The sequence below is a fragment of the Ciconia boyciana genome, chromosome 3 (assembly GCF_034638445.1).
Source record: "Ciconia boyciana chromosome 3, ASM3463844v1, whole genome shotgun sequence".
Lineage (NCBI taxonomy): Eukaryota > Metazoa > Chordata > Aves > Ciconiiformes > Ciconiidae > Ciconia > Ciconia boyciana.
The window spans coordinates 1,874,309-1,891,950 of record NC_132936.1 but is presented as its reverse complement, the minus strand read 5'-3'; the positions used below and the strand labels follow the sequence as shown (position 1 = coordinate 1,891,950).

The 17,642-nt window shown below is 56.4% G+C and overlaps 3 protein-coding genes across 11 annotated transcripts in view; 2 read left to right on the top strand and 1 right to left on the bottom strand.

Annotated features, from left to right (window-relative positions):
* NCOA1 (nuclear receptor coactivator 1) overlaps nt 1-4,175 on the top strand; it is a 184,189-nt gene extending 180,014 nt beyond the window's left edge. The window contains exons 19-23 of one of the 4 annotated variants that reach the window (XM_072858207.1): nt 79-253; nt 1,607-1,790; nt 2,663-2,752; nt 3,726-3,782; nt 3,873-4,013. In XM_072858207.1, coding sequence (XP_072714308.1) covers nt 79-253; nt 1,607-1,790; nt 2,663-2,752; nt 3,726-3,770 — 494 coding nt within the window. In that variant the 3' untranslated portion in view covers nt 3,771-3,782; nt 3,873-4,013. Of the gene's footprint in view, nt 1-78; nt 254-1,606; nt 1,791-2,662; nt 2,753-3,725; nt 3,783-3,872 lie in introns of all 4 variants that reach the window. The other 3 variants (XM_072858208.1, XM_072858206.1, XM_072858205.1) reach the window with 3 other exon arrangements.
* A 2,215-nt stretch (nt 4,176-6,390) lies between these two features.
* On the bottom strand, nt 6,391-8,169 carry PTRHD1 (peptidyl-tRNA hydrolase domain containing 1). Of its 2 annotated transcripts, none has more exons than XM_072858201.1 (2): nt 7,948-8,169; nt 6,391-7,196 (listed from the first exon to the last, which is right to left on the bottom strand). In XM_072858201.1, the coding sequence occupies exons 1-2, from the start codon at nt 8,167-8,169 to the stop codon at nt 7,026-7,028; spliced, it is 393 nt and encodes a 130-aa protein (XP_072714302.1). In that variant the 3' UTR covers nt 6,391-7,025. The 2 variants fall into 2 exon arrangements, 1 of the variants encoding a protein (XP_072714302.1); XR_012041871.1 differs by lacking the exon at nt 7,948-8,169 and adding an exon at nt 7,368-7,900 and having other exon boundaries at nt 7,058-7,196.
* On the top strand, nt 7,932-17,626 carry CENPO (centromere protein O). Of its 5 annotated transcripts, none has more exons than XR_012041870.1 (8): nt 8,222-8,356; nt 8,766-9,014; nt 9,520-9,689; nt 10,074-10,185; nt 11,016-11,275; nt 11,744-11,915; nt 13,580-13,879; nt 17,603-17,626. XR_012041870.1 is itself a non-coding variant. In XM_072858198.1 (7 exons), exons 2-7 carry the CDS (start codon nt 8,984-8,986, stop codon nt 13,702-13,704), a joined length of 870 nt encoding a protein of 289 aa, XP_072714299.1. In that variant the 5' UTR covers nt 7,932-7,986; nt 8,766-8,983; the 3' UTR covers nt 13,705-17,344. The 5 variants fall into 5 exon arrangements, 3 of the variants coding, with proteins under 3 accessions (XP_072714299.1, XP_072714298.1, XP_072714300.1); XR_012041869.1 differs by lacking the exon at nt 17,603-17,626 and adding an exon at nt 14,301-17,344; XM_072858198.1 differs by lacking the exons at nt 8,222-8,356; nt 17,603-17,626 and adding an exon at nt 7,932-7,986 and having other exon boundaries at nt 13,580-17,344.
* The last annotated feature ends 16 nt before the right edge of the window (nt 17,627-17,642 follow it).

Genomic DNA, 17,642 nt, shown 5'->3' with positions numbered 1-17,642 from the left:
CGGTTGCAAGGGAGGAGGAGGGAATTGGGGCTGCTGGCGGGGCTCTGGGCACCGCTGACGCTGTCTGTCCTTCCCCAGGCATGGGTCAGCAAAGCGAACCCGCCTTTGCCCCGTCGCTCAGCCCCAGCAGCCCCTTGATGTCACCCCAGCTCCCTCCTTCGCAAAGCCCCATGCTGCAGCCGGCTCCGCCAACACCGGGCTACCAGTCGCCTGACATGAAGACCTGGCAGCAAGGAGCCATGGGGAATAGCAAGTAAGATCCTGGTGGGGATAACCTGGAGCACACGGGTGGCACAGAGAGAAGGCAGCAAGGTGACACCAAGGTGGTGGTCCCCTGGTCGGGTGTTGGCAGGGGTGGAGGTGGCTGTAGGTGACACCTGGCTGAGGACATGTGCTGAGCTCAGGCTGTGTCCTCCTACCATGACATCCTCCAGAAGACACCATCAACCCTATCCTCGTCCTCGCCTCGGAGGCAGCCAGAAGCCCACAGCATTTCAATGAATGAGCATGTGTGTTGAGTAAGCCATGAAGCAGGTCTTTGGCTTGTGATTAAACGAGTGGCTTAATTACGTCTCATGAAAGTGGGCTTAGGAAACATGACAATAAATGGAGTCAAGAGCAGCAGTCCCAGGTCACTGCGTGACCCTCTTGAGGTGTGTCCAGCTCTGACGTAGGGAAGCGAGTGGGAAGAGTCATCAGACTTACTGCCTTTTTTTGCACGAGTCAGGTTTGAGCTTCAGATCTCCAGAAATGGGGGGGGATGTGGAAAAAAAACAACCCAAAAACTCACCTGGGGGAGGCCTTGCTTTGGCTCTTGGCTCTGTGCAGGTAGCTCAGCAGGAGCACGGAGTAGGAGGTTACTGGGCTGGGTGGGATGAGATGGGAGCTCTGTTGGAGGTGGGATGCTTCACCTTGCCTTGCGATGGAGAGCTGTCCTGCCTGGAGCAGAAGTGGGGATGGTCGGGTGTCGAGGAGGTGCCTTGTGTTTGCCCATGGGATGAAGGCCGGTGCCATACTGGATGGAAGAGCGTAGCTGAGGGATGGGGCAGGAACTGGAGCAGGGTGTTCTCATGAGCCAGTTAGCCTGGGCTTCTGTGAAACCTTGGACACAAGAGCAGATCCTGGAGCAGAGCAGGTCTTTGGAAGAGAGGAGGCACAAATTTGTCTCATTTGTGGAAGGAGCATGAAGGGGAGAGCTTGGTGTCACATAGACCAGGGCTTTGCATCTGACTGACCCTTAATCCAGGGTAATGATCCCTCTCTTGGCACTGGTGGTTATCCTGCTCTACCCCGTCACACAGCCTGCTACAGCAGGAGCGGAGGGCGGACGCCTCCGTGGCGGCCACCTCCTTTCCTCCCAGCCTCCACGTTGGTTAAGCCTTGCTGCAGGCAGCACCCCTAATACCTCCCTGTCCCTCCCGCTGTCCCCAGGGACCGGCAGGGCTCCCATCCGCTCCGCTGGCTCTCTGCCGCAGGCAGTCTCGGCGTTCACCGAGAGGCAGGCCGGCTGCCGTCGCGGCTCGGGCCACCCCAGGGGCTCGGCACGCACCTCGAGGTGCCTCCCGCTGCTGCGTATGCCCGGGTAATGCTTTTTTCTCTCTCTCAGTGTATTCAGCCAAGCGGGGCAGAGCCAGCCGGCGCCTGCTCAGCAGGGCATGTACAACAACATGAGCATCACCGTCTCCATGGCGGGAGGAAACACCAACGTCCAGAACATGAACCCCATGGCCGGACAGATGCAGATGAACTCGCTGCAGATGCCCGGGATGAACTCCATGTGCTCGGAGCAGGTCAGTCCCGCACCGTCCCTGCTCCCCGGACGGTCAGCCAGCTCCCCGGGATTCAGCCTTCGCTTCTCTGGCCCCGGGGGTACCGGTGTCCAAAGGGGGAAGCGACAAAAGTCTGGCTGCCTCAGCTGGCATTGCCGCTGTGCTGGAGCCCAAGGCTACTGGTGTCCCAGGATGTCCCCTGTGTGTCCTTGGGGGGTGCAGGGATGTGCCGAGCATCTCTGGGACCTCCAGCTCTCGCAGTGGGCTGGCAGCGGGTCCGTTTGTAGCCGTGCATCCCCCAGGAGCTGTGAAAGCTGGGGGTGGGAAACGGGGAATGGGAACGGTTGGATACAGGACCTTTCTGCAGTCCCAGCCCTTTGGCGAGATCAGCCCTGGGCCAGAGCAAGATGCCTCCAACTTCTTTAGCTGCCGGGGTTTGTCTCAGCGCTGTTAAACTCCTGGAGGGCACGCTTGGCTCGTTGGTTTTGCATGGGAGCGTTGCGGGCCAGGGCTTGCAGCCTCCCCGGGGAAAAGCCGCAGGGCTCGGTGAGGAAGGAGGCTGGTCCCTTCCTGGAGCCGGCCGTGGTGCACGGGCTGAGCCCGTGGCTTTTACCCCTCTTGCCGAGCACTTGGGCGGCATTTCATGCTCCCTGGGGGAGAGATGCCCCCCGAGCCGGCAGCAGCCCAAGGCAAAGGCGGGGAGAAAGGCGAAACAGGGCCCCTTGCCGATCCCCCCCAGACCCCCCCAGCCCCGAGAGGATGTTGGCAGCGTGGTCGCCCTGCTCTGCCCCATCCGCAATCCCTCTGTCCCCCCCGAACTCAGGTCAAGAGGGTGGCAAGTGCCCCTCCCGTGTCCAGGAGCCCCGGCTGAGCCTGGATCTTGCTTTTGACAGGTAAATGACCCAGCGCTGAGACCCGCGGGCCTTTACTGCAACCAGCTTTCCTCCACTGACCTTTTGAAAACAGAAGCAGATGGGGCGCAGGTCAGTAAGAAACTGCTAAGCACATCTCAGGTACCCGGAGGAGTTTGACGGGTTCCTCCCCGTAAAGGCTGAACGTCCCCGGTTGTACCGGCTCGGCACGCTTGGTTTCCACTGGGGCCAGCCCCAGTTGGTAGGGTCGGGTTGAAGCCACCACGGTCCCGCCAGCGTTGGGTGACGGCCAGCCCTCGGGGACGTCGGTGCCGCTCACAAACCCTCTTTGCATCAAAGCTCACGCTGCTGCCGTGAGCGTTTTCAGCCTCCTTGCTGGCGTGGAAGAGCAGTGACGCCGCGGCTGAGCTGGAAAAATAAATGAGTGTTGGTGCTAAACACCCCTCTCCCCGGCTTGCTGTCACCCGGGAGGGCTTCTTTCCTAGGCTCGGCCATCACTGGAGCGGCCGATGGCCCCTGCACCGCCGCGGTGCAGCCAGGCCACCACATTAAAGCACGGCGGAGCGAGGAAATTTGAATGGGGGAGGCTCCGGGGGCAGCGTCCGTCCCTGCAGGCAGCGCTGCCAGACGCTGCCTGTCCCTCTGAGCAGCACCGAGCACCACCAAAGCGTGCCCAGCCGCCCGCCGGCACCGATGCCTCCAGCTCCCGGGGACGATCCCGTTCATTCCCATCTTATCCGACACCCGCCGGCGTCACGGCGTCACCTCCCCCTTCCCCGTAGCGCAGCCTTGGTTTCGCAGAGCCCGTAGGGACGCGCCGGCAGCGCCGCCGAGACACACCAAAGCTCTTAATTTTGATCAAACAGCCGCGCTGGACCTCACTCACCACCAATGCCACCCCACGTCGTGGCACGGCCACCACGCCGCGGCTCCCCTTCCGCCAGGGGATGCCAGGCTGGGGGGTTTTTTGGGTGGTTTCCCCCCCCCCATCCGTTTTTTTCCCCCCTTTTTTTTTTTTTTTTTGGATGAGCAACGTTATGAACCTCGCAGAGCCGAATGAGTTGCAGCGGTTTTCTTTTTGTAGGACAAGAAGACAGAAGAGTTCTTCTCTGGGGTGGCTCCAGACTAGAGGAAGTCTCTAGTGAGTTTCCACTTCACGTAGTACCCAGATCCGCCGCCGCCAGCCCCTGCCCCGGCCCCGCTAAATCCCCTCTTCTCTTTTGTGTCCCAGCAGGTACAACAGGTTCAGGTCTTTGCCGACGTACAGTGTACAGTGAATTTGGTAGGAGATCCCTACCTCAACCCGCCGGCTCCCTTGGGCACCCCGAAAAACGCCGCCGGGCCACCGCCGCCGCCGGGCCAGCAGAAGAGCCTTCTTCAGCAGCTACTGACTGAATAATCGCTTTTCGAGGAATGTGAAATTTAAATAAGAAGACGTACAGAGATATATAAATATATATATTATATATTTTTCTGAGATTTTTGATATCTCAACCCGCAGCCATTCTTCAGCTCGTAGTGTTTGGAGCAGAAAGGGGGGGATTGTTTTATTGGGGGTGGGGTTTTACCCCCTTTTTTCCCGTTTTTTTCCCCCTTTTTTTTTTCCCCTTTTTTTCCCCCACTTTTTTCCCCTTCCCCCTTTTTTCCCTTCCTCCCCTTCCCGCCTTTTTTCTCCTTTTTCCCTCTCCCCCTTTTTCCCCCCTTCCCCCTTTTTCCCCCCTTCCCCCCCCTTTTCCCCCTTTTCCCCCTTTTTTTATTCCCCCCTTTTTTTTTTTCCCTTTTTTCGTTTCGTGTTTTTTTTTTTTTTTTTTTTTTCTAAAAAGCATTGGATGTCGGCGAAGCAACGAGGCGGGACAGTCAGTTTCTCGAGCCAAAATTACAGATGATTCTTATTTTTGTAATCATTTTGCTGGCTTCTTAATCTGGAGGAAGGTTTCTCGGGGAGGCGGGGAGGGGGAGAAGGCAGCTGGAGGACTGCGGCGGCGGCAGGAGGAGGAGGAGGAAGAGGAATCTCAGTTTCAGCTGGATCTGTCACTGATCACGTCTCGGCACGGGGCACGGAAGGGGATCGGCGCTGGACTTCTGCGGGAAAAGCCGGTTTTTTATTCACGCTTAAAACAAAACCCCTTCTCTCCCCTCCGCCCCAGCCCGCTTGTGCGTACAATCAGCTTTTTCTAGCAATCGTGAGTTTGTCGGTTTTAAAGAAAGGGAAAAAAAAAAAAAAAAAAAAAACAACAAACAAACCAGAATATTTTGACCCACCATTTTTTCCATGTTTTATGCTGGTTTCAGGCCTCCGAGCGAAACGGGGAGGGGGGGGCTACAATGTGTATATTACAACAGGAGGAGGAAAAAAAAAGAAAAGACAAAAAACAAAGACAAAAAAAGAACAGTTTGGGGAAAAAACTGCAATAATTTTTAGGGGGAAGGATGGGGGGAGGGGCCTGTCAATTATTGTAGATAAAATTTTCTGATTAAATATTAAATAAAATTAAGCAGTCGGTTCTTTCTGCTTTGATTGTGTTTAACAGCTGAGGTAGCTTAAACTATTTAAAATAATAATAATAAAATAATAATAATAATAATGGAATTCTCTGTTGGGAGATAGCTTATTTTTTTTCCCCTCAAGCCTGTCACTGTAAATAGCTCTGAGCTCTGTATAAATTTGTTTTCTTCTCTTTTAGTTGGGGGTCGCTTTTAATATTCACTGCTGACTTTTATGGGGGGGAGGGCAGCTCCAGGGGGTTGTTTTTATTTTTTGCCCTCTCTCAAAATCGCGCTGGTGTGTGGAAAACAAACAAACAAACAAACAAACAAACCTGTAGCTTTGTTGATTGACATTTGCGAGAGTTAAAGATGACAAAAACCCAACCAACCAAACAAACAAAAAAAAGAGAACCGGAGTTGCCAGCTAACGTGTCGTCGTTTCTGTGCCGACGGGGACGCTGGAGCGGTGCCGGGGCCGTTTGCCGGGGCAGGAGGAGCGGGCAGCCGGGGGTCCCGCCGTCCTCTCACCAGGAGCCCCTCCGTCACCACCTTTTGTCACGCTGGGGAAGCTGGAAATGAGCCGGTGCGTAGAGTTTGGTGGCAAAACCCAAAATAAATCCGGCGTCTTAAATCCCAAAGCGTCGTAGAGAAAATATATCTATTGCGTGTGCGCGTGCGGTTATTAGTCACCGGATTTACCGCTGGAGCGCGGCGCAGATGGCGGGCACCGGGCAGAGGGGAGCGGACCCCGTGGCGGCACCGGGTCGTTTATTAAAGCCGGGGGTCCGGCAGGCTGCGAGAACGGCTCGGGGGGCAGGTTTAAACCCAGAGCCTCGGCCTGCGGCTCGCCCCGCGCCGCATCCTGCCCCGCCGCAGCGGCGGCAGCCCCCCCGCAGCAGGGCCCACGCGGGGTTTCGGTGCTCGGGCGTTCCCCAACCGAGGTGGAAGCGCCGCCGGGGGCGGCTCTGGCCAGAGCAGCGAGAGAAACGGCGCACGGCTCCTGCCTCGAGCCCTGGATTCAAGGCCACGAAGAGCGGCTCTGCGCTCACCTCCAGCTCTGGAAAAGGGGAAATTGGCGGGGCAGGGGGTGACAGTGGCGTTAACGGCACGACCTGGACGGGGAGAGGTGGGGCACACGCACTTCTAGCTGACAAGGCACTTTTTTTTTTAACTAAGTGGCTCATTTCAAACATTTTTACTGTAAACGAGGCCAAACGCAGCAGGACAAGGTCTGCAGCGAGTCCCGGCTCGCCGGCCGATGCTGCCGTCTGCTGTTCGCGTGGCTCCTGGCAGGGTTTCATCGCGCGGTTCAGTGCGAATTAACGTCACGGACAAATCGGCCCGGCTGGCGCGGGAGGAAAACGCGATGCGGCGTGGCTCCGCAGCCACGGAGTGAGGGGCGGAGGTGGGAGAGGTGCCAGGAGCACGGCCATGCCGGCAGTGGAACCAGCGCCAAATCCGTGCGGAGAGGCAGAGCCGCTGGACAGCCGTGCCGGCAGCCAGGCCCCGTTTGTGGAGCTCAGGCACGGGGAAAGAAGCCGTCGAGATGGACGGACAGACAGACGGGGAAGCTCAAAGGGCTGCCCAAGGGAAAAGTCACCCCTAAAAAGCAGCAAGAGACATTTTCAAGTGTGGCAGAACCTAAAAGTTTGCCTGCGCTGGCAGCGGGACGATCTACGAGGACGCCGACTGCGCGCAGACAGCAGATTAATACAACACGTAGCCACTTTCTGCGCAGAGGAACATTTAATCCTCCCCACCAAAGAGCCGCTTCACGCTGCGTAACCGCTATCACCACGCAAGGAGAAGACTACGGGCCGCTGAGCTCCGAGACACAGCAGCTTTCCTCCCGGCGCGCGCCCGGGGGTGAGCTCGGCTCACCCGTGCCCGGTTGCGGTCACTTCAGCAATTTGAATTTCTTCAGGTGCTGGTGCACTTGGTCCTTCGGGTAGGGCCTGAGCGCCAGGCAGGTGGCCATGTTCTCAGGCTGCTCAGTCCACACTTCGTGGTCGATGCCGTGCTGCTTCAGGGTCTCTGCCAGCGCCCTCAGGGCGGCTTCGTCCGGTGCCTGGGGAGAGACAAAGTCCGCTGTGAGGGCTGGGGTGCGAGGCGGTGCTGGGCACCCAGGGAAGAGGCAAAGCAAGAGAGCTGACGCCGAGGACGGCGGCCAGGACAGCGAGGCAGCCAGCTGCCTGCACGCAGATATTACCACGGGCAATCCCCGTACTTTCTATCTTACCCAAAAGGCAGTTTGTTTTTGCAGGCCCCGACTGTGCCACCGGCCTCTGCAAGCCCTGGCGGTAGGAGCTGGGGGTTGTGAGCCAACACAGGCTGTAAACCTTCCAAAACGCAGGCTTTTCTCCCTGGAAAGCTTGACCTGGCTCAGCGTGCTGAGGCAAACGGCTCTGCCCGACCCCACGTTCGCACAGAGGCTGCCCCACGAGCGGTGCCCTGAGCCCCCGCTCACGCTGCGGCCCTGGGCGGTTACCAACGGAGCCTCACTGCGAGTAACGGCGCCTCCGGCACCGGAGGCCTCGCAGCCGCAGGGAACGGGGGCCGGCGGCCCTTCCGAAGCCTAGGCCGCGGTCCACTCCCCGGGTGAGACAGGCGGGAGGGGCGCCCGGGAGCGTGCGGGCAGGCCCGGGGGAAGGCGAGTCACGGCTAGGACCGGGGTGCCCCCACAGCGCCACCGCCCCCGCCCCCAGCAGCCCCTCACCGTCCCCTCAGGCCTCCGCCGGGCCCGCCCCAAAATGGCCGCCCCCCCTCACAAAGCGCGGCGCTCCCAGCATGCCCCGCGGCTCCCGGCGTGCCCCGCGCACCTCCAGCACCACGGTGCGCATGGCGCCGCCCGACTCCAGGTAGGCGCGGGTGTCGGGGTGCTGCCGGTGCGCATGCGCGGCGGCCAGGGCGGCGTGGCAGCCCTGCGCTACCACCGCGCCCAGCGGCCAGGGCCGCGGCGGCCGGCGCAGGTCCCCGCGCAGCACCACGTACTGCACCAGCGCCGCCGCCGCCGCCGCCGCCGCCGCACCGGGCGCCGCCATCTTGCCGTACGGGCGCCGCACGGGCTGCCGGGAGGCGCGGCTGCGCGTGCCGGGCGCCCGGGAGGCGGTAGCTCCGCCGCCATTTTGTTGTACGGCAAACGGGGAGGGGAGGGAGGGAAATGGCGTCGGGGGAGGTGACGTTCTTCCGGCGGCGCTGAGGCGCGCGGTTTGAGCGCCGGTTGCTGTGGTGAGTGCGGGAGCCGTTGGGTGAACCGGGCCGGCGGGGGGGGGGGACACGACCCGGCCGCCTGCCTGCCCGCCCGCCCGCCCGCCCGCGCCCCAGCCCCTCGGCGGGGCCCCCTCAGAGCCCTGGTGCGGAGGCCGCCAACCCCCCGGCGGCCCAGCTCCCCCCTTGTCCCTGTCCCCCTCGGCGGGGGCCCGGCCCGTCCGTGTGGGGCGAGCCCCGGCACCCCCGGTGCCTCCCCGTCTCCTCCCCGCGGCGGTGGCGGCTCTCTGGGCTCGTCCTGCTGGCGGAGGCCGGTGAATCTTGTCCGTGCCTGCGCTCCCGGGGCGGGGGGGGGGAGGTGGGTTTCCTTGTGGGACTGGTGTGAAATGGTGGCTTCTGGAAAATGGTGGGTTATAATGTGTCATTTCAGCCATCGGCCCGTGGGATTGTTCCTGCGTGGGGCCAGCCGTGGTGCTAGACCTGCCCTAGGCGCTTCTCGGAGTCCTGTTGCAGCAGCAGCAGGAGGAAGAGGAGGGTCCCCTGAGGAAGAGCTCTCGCTGCCCCTACGTCGCCGCTTCCCAAGGGACGGAGCCTGGCTGGGGAGGGCTGAGGTCTGCCTTCCTCCCTGCAGGAGCGTGGCGAGGGAAGATGGACGAAGGGAAAGCGTATTCACCAGGTGGTGAGCTGTCTGTCTGGGGTGCAGGGCGCGCGACATCCACGTGCAAAGCGTGTCCTCCTGTAGGAGTGAGCCCTAAAACGCTTGGGGCCAGAAGTGACCCCCTGGCTTGCTGAGTCATGTCCCGAGTCACTCTCGGCCAATTTAGGGTATGGGGGCTTCAGAGAAGTCACTTCACCGCTCTGTGTACCGGCTTAGAAGTAAAATGGGGAATTGCAGATCTCTCGGGATCGGGACTGGTGTGTTTGCTAGCTTACTCGCTTTCGGGAGCTTAGCTAGCTGGTGTGGGGCACCCCAGCGTTTAGGGTCTGCTGGCACTCAGCCTCACTGTTTAAAATTCCCAAAAGCCTCTTCGCCAGATGTTTGCCTGTCCTCTGCCCCTTTGAAAAGCTGTCGCAAGTGGTTTCTTTACGTATCTGCGCTGAACCTCCTTTGCTTTGGGTACCGCAGCACAGACTGCTAATAATCACAGCCTGGATTTTTGAGCGTGTCGTGCTTTTCCTCGCAGGGGTGTTTGCTCACCTGGAAATGCTGGAGGCGCGGGCTTGTGAGGCAGCCACGAAGAAAGAGGAAACAGAGCGGCAAGAAGAGAAGCTGGCCAGGCTGAAAGCGAGAGTAGAGGAGCTGAGACTCCAGAGGGATGAGCTGCAGGCTAAAGTGGACCTGCAGCAAAAGAGGGTGAGAAAGGGCTTGCTGCAGAGATCTGGCAGAGGGCTCTGGTGTGCTCATGCTCTCAGAGGGTGGATTTACTGAGGTTATTCATAGAGAGTCAACTTTTTTTTTTTTCCTTTTTAAGTGACGTATAGTCCTGGTGTCCCCTGTTTTCAGTACTATGTAGTCCAGAACTACTGGGTCTACTTGCTTGAAGGTCGTGTGGCCATTTCTGAACTCTTTTCTTGAATTTTTCTCCCTTCTTCTGCTTCATTTCTCCCTTCTTCTGCTTGAAATGCCACGCTTTTCTCGGAGCCGGGTTATTATTTCTCTGTATCCTGACTGTGTTCACTGCAGGTGACGCATTCATGTCAGCAATTTCTGACCTCTCTTCTCTTCTGGCTTTTGTAGCAACTTGGGAAAGAAGGAGTCACGTCAGCTGCGGCACAGCCCAGTGCTCAGGCTGTTTTAGAGTGGAAGATAAAAAGCGTTGAGGCCATGCTGCAGGTCTTTTACCTCACAGGTAATGTCTCGAGATTTGCATTGTTTCTGCCAATGGCTGCATTTCTGGGGTGCTAAATTTTGGAAAATGAGCCTGATGTGAAGTGTAACTTCCCAGTTAACATTGCTGCTGTTGTGCTTGGAGCCTTTAGAGTCTGAAAATGCTGGAAGAGCAGTAACCTTGTAATTCCCTGCCTTTCACAGGAGGCCTCTGGGATGTTCCAGGAACTATTCTTTACTGAACTGTATAATTTAAACTAAGGTCTAGATTCTGGAAAACGTGTAACTACCTTATGAATGAAATCTTTGGGAATTAGGCAGTTAAATATCCAGTGGGTCTGGGTCTTCCAAGCAAGCTTGTGAGGTCGGCACTCTCTTTTCATCTGCTCCTGAGCTTTTTAAAAAAAAAACGTTGGTTTCCAGCAACAGTCACCTTTGCTCTGTGTTCTGGACAGTGCGAGGATGTGAGTCCGGCTTGACGCAAGTGTGCTGAGCCCCCCGTGAGCGCTCCTGCAGCTCTCCCTGGGGCAGTGAAGCACCATCTTCCTCCACCCAGGGCAGCCTGCTCTCCCTGTTGCGCTGGAGCCAGGACCGTGTTTGGAAGTGGCAGCATAACTCGGTTATTGGGAATTTAAGCTACCGTTAAGCTGTTTTAATTCGTTAGAGGTCCCTTATTAAAAAGTTGCTGTGTTTTGTGTCCCTGAACTCTTGCAAGTCTTTAGGCTGAGGGAGCTCCCTGAGCTAGCGTAGTAAGAGGATGCAGCCCCTCTTGCAGTCTTTGTCGCCCCAGCAAAGCTGCCTTGCCCTGCTGAGTTAGGGTAGCGCTGAGTAAGCCCTCTCTCTGGACCCAAGGGATCAGTGGGAAGCTGACCAAGCTGGGAGTGTGTTTCTGCATCAGCACGGCTTACGAGGGCACCTACTTGGATTCCTACTACCTGGACCTGCTCACCAAGCCAGAAGTGCAGATTCACCGCCACTCCGTCCCCATCTTCATCCCCCTGGGGCAGATCGCCAAGAAGTACTTGCAGACAGACATCAGGCGCTTCTTGTCTGTCCTGTCGGACCACCTGAACGCTTACGCGGGGAGGAAGTACCAGGCAGACCAGTTACAGGTACCAGCGGCCGCAGCAATGCTGTTCACCCGTCCCGTTCCCTTTGATGTGCCAAGTGTTACGAGTCTCTGAAGTGCTGGGGGGAATCTTGGCAGTTTTCTTTATGTGGAGTGCTCGCAGTGCTGGTTTTTAGAACTTCACATGTTATCGTGTGACTATAAACTCAGTTGCCCGTTTCATCGATTGTCACGTACTTGGATGTTGTCTGGTGGCTCATTTAACGTTTACTGCCAAACTGCGGAGGTCCCTAAGCTGAAGTAGCTGTGATCTTGTAAAGAGCTGCTGGAGGACATGGCTTTAAGGGTGTGCATGAGCACTGGTTTATTTAAGTCTTTCCCAAGTGAGGGTTGCTGGATGTACAGCATATGGGCGTGCCAGGCTGGTATGGAGGGCGGGGGCAGTGCACTCGGCGAGCTAACGGACTCCCTTCCTAGCTTCATGGTTCAGAATTTGTCTTCGTCCCTCTAGGAACACTTTTCAGACCAGATAGAAGGAACCTTGCAGAGGAACTCCTTGTGTAACTTGCTGGTCTTTAATTACAACGTGTCGAGTAAAAGGAAGACCTTTCTGTTCAACGTGAGGCTGCTTTACGGAGATCTCTGTTGCAGCCTCCCCACTGAAGTCGTCATTTCCTGCACACGTAAGCGGATGGTGCAGGGGTCTGACGGGAGATGTGGGGTGGGCAGACCGTACTGTGGTTCTGCAGATGGATGGGGTTTCTTTCTAGTCAACTTTGGAGACTAAAGGGAGCAAGCTGTCGTATTTCTGAGGGAGAAAAGATTGTAGAAGAGGTTGTGTGCGATTGCTGCTGGGTCTTGAAGCAGTTGTAATTAATCCCTAGCAGAAAAGCATGGATCTCTTGCAATACTGGCAAGATGGGGTGGCTGGAGGGAGGGAAATATGATGGGGCTGAGGAAGGAAAGGTGTGAGCACAAGCTTGGATCACTTCAGACGGACAGGCTGCTCATTCCCAATTTGCAATTACTCGGAGTGCAGACTCCGGTACGTCCCAGCAGGATCAGGATGCTGTTTTCACAAGTCTTACGGAGAGAGCCCAGCCTGTGCTAGCACACTCTGCACATGTGGGAGAGCCTGGCGAGCAAGTGCAGCTGGAAACTCGGACGCTGTCAGTCTCAATCACAGTGCTAGTTTGTTCCAGTTGACTTATGGCCTTGGAGTCGTTTCTGATCCTTGAAAACCTGGCACCCAGCCCCGTGCTCTTTCCGTAGGGTGAGAGTTACTTGTAGGCAAATAAAACAGGATCTTTTCAGCGTCAGGAATTCCTCTCTCTCAATGCAATTAGATAAATGACTAATTGAGGCATGGTGTTGGGATGTCTCGCATTGTGCAGCCAGGCCCTAACTGCCCCTGCTGCACTATTAGGTGTGCTGGCATGTTGCTGCAGTGCAACAGCAGAGAGAAGAGAGGCAGGAGCAAGCTTTATGACCCCTTTGAAAGGGTCAGGGATACTGTGAAATATTCTTAACAAAGATCTAAATACTCATAAGAAAGATCTCTGCCTGAAAATCTTTCCCTGACACCACCTGCTCCCCCTCCTCTGTATCAGTAACGCTCCCTCCTCCTGGTACGGCAAAGGCTGACCGCAGTGCCGAGTGTCTTGTGCAGCCCTAATGCTGTGGCACGGCTTAATCCTGGATCTGCACTGTTTTCGGACTGGTTACTATAAATGCCAAACTGGGCTGAGGAATCATTTGCCCGTCTGTCTCCCCGTGTTTTCAGCCACGCCGTGTCCTGCTCATGGCTGGGCTGCGGAGCGTGTGGACCAACGTGCAGCTAGATGGAGCTCTGAACAGAGCGGCTGGGACTAGTAGTCTCTTCTCTCTGCCGTCAGTCATGGTCTCAGGCCTGCTTCTGCAAGCTCCTTGGCTTGTGGTTAGGCTGGAGGAGGAGTCGTGTCCTGTACCAACAGTTGCCCCTCTCCTTTCCTTGTAGTAGCCATCCCTTTATAGGTGAAGTTCTGCCTTTGCTCACAAATTTCAGTGTCTTCTGAGCTGAGAGAGCAACTAGGTGGCTGAGGCTCCCACATTACTGTCGTCTGCCTTCAGCAGCGGGTGTTTTGGGTGTTTCTTAAGGCACTTGCGCTCTCTGCAGCCATCAAATCCCATGGGGGAGCTGCAGGACATGAAGGGTTAGGAAGGAGAGAGAAGGGTTATGAGAAGAAAAACTGTACGGCGAGGGAGAGTGAAAAACTCTCTGGAGACAAGGGAAGAATAGAAGGAAATAGTTTTATGCTGGCAGTATGATTTTCCTTTCCCCACTGATCCATCCGCTTCTGTCTGCCAGCGGACGCTCCCGCATCTCTAGCAGAGATGGCAGCAGCTCACTCGGACCTGTTTCGCCGTGTGGCCCTGCACAAAGCCTTCCGCTCCTTCAGCAGCGCTGAAGAAAACATGGATGGAGCACCGTAAGCCACCCTGGCTCTCCTCGGTAATGCACCTCCTCGAGCTCCCCCGCCTGTGGGGAGTGATCTCAAACTGCAAATGTTTTCCGTGGACTGCAGCACTGCTGCTGGGAACCCCCCCTGAGGAGTTTGAATCCCAAGAGCGATGTTTCCTTGAGGCTTTCAGGTGTCTGTTGTTGCAGGTAATTTTTCCTCAGTGCTGTGCTTCTTGCTTGTTCGAGTGCTGATCTCTGTGGTTGGTGCCGCAGAACTCCACAGCTGGGGGAAATGTCTCGTGGTTGGAATGAGAAACTATATTAAAACTTCAAGATCTCGGTGCTTTGGGGGCAATGCCCTATGGATCAGCACCAGGCACTTATCCAGTGCACCTCAAAAAGAGGGGAGCAAGCAGAATAATCTGTGCCCTGCTTACTACAGCCAGGAAGGGACTTCATGTTAGAAGCTGGAAGGGGTTGACAGACAGAGGTGAGGTTTAGTTATTGCCAGCAGCAGCCCGTGCCCTCGTGTGGGCTGTGTTAACCCCCCCCACACGCATGAACACTGAACTTTCCAGAAAATTTCACACCAGCAGTGGCTTTACATGTGCTATTTCCTTCCCTTCAGGCCTGGGGCAGCTTTGCTGGTGTCCTGCCGTTGTGCTTCAAGTCTGGATCAGATCTTTAAAAACTTGCTGTTTTGTAACAGTACTTTAAAAACTTGTTAATAGAAGTTCTATGTTACTGAAATTGTGGTTTTTTAAAAAAATCTATTGATTTCCTTTAGCCTTATAATGTGGCTTAGCAGAATGGAATGGGGTTTAAATGACAGTATATATAAGGTGGTTTAAATGACAGTATTTTCTCCTGTCTCATTTTTATGCCAGTCCCATGTGTGATAAGGCACAGGGAAAGCACTTTATAATTTTTAAAATTTTTCTCTGTAATCATTAGAGCTCCTTGTCCAGATTGAACTGGACAACCTGTTTCAATGTAACCTCCAGCTTTCGAGCGTCATAGCTCCAGGTAGTGATTCCTGCCCCCAGTATTCAGAGCTTCTCACGCAGGAAGGTGCTGACGCCTCCCAGCTGAAGCTGCTTTAGAAGAGCTGACAGCTCGTGGCGTGCTTGCGGGGTGAGCATTCACTCTCTCGTGTTTGGAGAGGCCTGGGCTTTAGAATATCTGCTGATGCCAGCTGTGCACCATCAAAAGGCATTTTCGTTGTCCCACATCACTTTTAATTCTGTGGTTGTGTTTTCTTCTCTGAAAAATGTTTGGAAAGTGGAAAAAGTGCCTTGCCTGTGCCTGAGGGCAGCTGTGAGTTTGCAGAGGACAGACTTAGGTGTAAGTCCCTGCCCTAACCTTGCACACCTTCCTGTTGAGGTACCTCTTCCTCCCGCTCCTGCCAGGGGAGGCAGAGCCCTGACCTTACTGCAGGGTGAATCACAGAATCGTATAGGTTGGAAAAGACCTTTAAGATCATCGAGTCCCACCATAAACCTAACACTGCCAAGCCCACCACTACACCATGGCCCTGAGCACCTCATCCAAACGGCTTTTAAATACCCCCAGGGATGGTGACTCCACCACTGCCCTGGGCAGCCTGGTCCAGTGCTGGACAACCCTTTCAGTGAAGTAAAATTTCCCAATATCCAGTCTAAACCTCCCCTGGCGCAACTTGAGGCCGTTTCCTCTCATCCTATCACTTCTTACCTGGGAGAAGAGACCGACCCCACCTCTCTACGCCCTCCTTTCAGGCAGTTGTAGGGAGCGATGAGGTCTCCCCTCAGCCTCCTGTTCTCCAGGCTCAACACCCCCAGGTCCCTCAGCCGCTCCCCATCAGCCTTGTGCTCCAGACCCTTCCCCAGCTCCGTTGCCCTTCTCTGGACACGCTCCAGCCCCTCCATGTCTCTCTTGGAGTGAGGGGCCCAACACTGAACACAGCATTCGAGGTGCGGCCTCACCAGTGCCCAGTACAGGGGACGATCACTGCCCCAGTCCTGCTGGCCACACTATTCCTGACACAAGCCAGGATGCCATTGGCTTTCTTGGCCACCTGGGCACACTGCTGGCTCATATTCAGGCGGCTGTCGACCAACACCCCCAGGTCCTTTTCCACCAGGCACTTTCCAGCCACTCTTCCCCCAGCCTGCAGCGTTGCATGGGGTTGCTGTGACCCAAGTGCAGGGCCCAGCACTTGGCCTTGTTGAACCTCACACACTCGGCCTCAGCCCATCGACCCAGCCTGTCCAGGTCCCTCTGCAGAGCTTCCTACCCTCAGGAGATCAACACTCCCACCCAACTTGGTGTCATCTGCAAACTGACTGAGGGTGCGCTCGATCCCCTCGTCCAGATCATTGATAAAGACATTAAACAGGAGTGGCCCCAACACAGCCCTGGGGACACCGCTGGTGACCGGCCGCCAACTGGAGTAATCTCCATTCCCCACCACTCTCTGGGCCCGGCCATCCAGCCAGTTCTTTACCCAGCGAAGAGGACACCCGTCCCAGCCATGGGCAGCCAGTTTCTCCAGGAGAATGCTGTGGGGAACCGTGTCGAAGGCTTCACTGAAGTCTAGACAGACAACGTCCACAGCCTTCCCTCATCCACTCGGCGGGTCACCTTGTAGAAGGAGATCAGGTTGGTCAAGCAGGCCCTGCCTTTCCTGAACCCGTGCTGGCTGGGTTGATCCCTTGGTTATCCTCTACATGCCGTGTGACGGCACTCGGGATGATCTGCTCCCTCAGCTTCCCCGGCACCTTCCCCAGGTTCCCCGGGTCCTCCTCCCGGCCCTTCTTGTAGACGGGCGTCACATTTGCTAACCTCCAGTCAGCTGGGACCTCCCCGGTGAGCCAGGACTGCTGGTAAAGGATGGAAAGGGGCTTGGTGAGCGCTTCTGCCAGTCCCTTCAGTACTCGGGTGGATCTCATCAGGCCCCGTAGACTTGTGAGTGTCTAAGTGGTGCGGCAGGTCACTGACCATTGCCCCCTGGATTATGGGGGCTCCATTCAGGTCCCCATCCCTGTCTTCCGACTCGGGGGGTTGGGTACCCAGAGAACAACTGGCCCTGCTATTACAGACTGAGGCAAAGAAGGCATTAAGAACCTCAGCCTTTTCCTCATCCTTGGTCACTGTTCCCTCCCCCATCTACTAGGGGCTGGAGATTCTCCTGAGCTCCCCTTTTGCTGCTAATGTGTTTGAAGAAGTATTTTTTGTTGTCTTTTATGGCAGTAGCCAGATTGAGCTCTAGCTCAGCTTTGGCCCTTCTAATTTTCTCCCTGAAGGTCTGGGCCAGGCTTTTGGGGGAAATCTGTGGGGACCGGGCACTTAAACTGCTAGGCTAAAGTGCCGCAGCTTGTCACTGAGGCAGCTGCGGCAAAGCCAGGCATAACCCAGGTCTTGGGCACAATCCCCTCTGTGTGTGGGACAGAGAGGGGCAGGTCTGGACCGTAAGAGCCATCACACCTCCGGGCTCGTATCCCAGGGTACAAATACCCTCAGGAGGCTGCGTCTGGCAGGGCGAACATCCCCTCGTAAGGGTGGTCAAACCCTTCTCCCCATATCCACACCCCCCCAGAACAAAGCAGGCGTGGAATCAGGCTTTGAAATTCAACTGCTTCTATTCAAGAAACTAGCGGCGTCATTACACTCTGCGGGTGCCTGCCTTCTCCCACCCGGCCCTGGCAGCATCGGGTTTAACACACCCGTCCCCTCCTCGGCCAGTCCCTGCTCCTCTCTTCCATCAAGCGACAGCAAAGTGACAGCAGCCGACCGCAGCGTGCGCGGGGCAGCGTCTGGATGAGCGCGAGCCCCGCCGCGGGGAGGGAACGGGCACAGTTAAAAATATAAATGTCAATCTGTACTCTTATATTATATATATTTATATATCTGAAATACACAATATCGGTTCCTTTTTCTTCTTTCCCCGAGTCAAAGGCGGCGCTGCGCTCTCCATCTCCCCGATCTCCTA

What these genes read in the sequence shown, in the direction of transcription:
- PTRHD1 (XM_072858201.1), bottom strand. Translation starts at nt 8,169, where the DNA reads ATGGCGGCGCCCGGTGCGGCGGCGGCGGCGGCGGCGGCGGCGCTGGTG. An exon ending in TGCGCACCGTGGTGCTGGAG is followed by an intron (nt 7,197 to 7,947) that starts GTGCGCGGGGCA and finishes GTCTCTCCCCAG; the next exon opens with GCACCGGACGAAGCCGCCCT.
- CENPO (XM_072858198.1), top strand. Translation starts at nt 8,984, where the DNA reads ATGGACGAAGGGAAAGCGTATTCACCAGGTG. An exon ending in ACCAGGCAGACCAGTTACAG is followed by an intron (nt 11,276 to 11,743) that starts GTACCAGCGGCC and finishes TCGTCCCTCTAG; the next exon opens with GAACACTTTTCAGACCAGAT. An exon ending in AGTCGTCATTTCCTGCACAC is followed by an intron (nt 11,916 to 13,579) that starts GTAAGCGGATGG and finishes TCTGTCTGCCAG; the next exon opens with CGGACGCTCCCGCATCTCTA.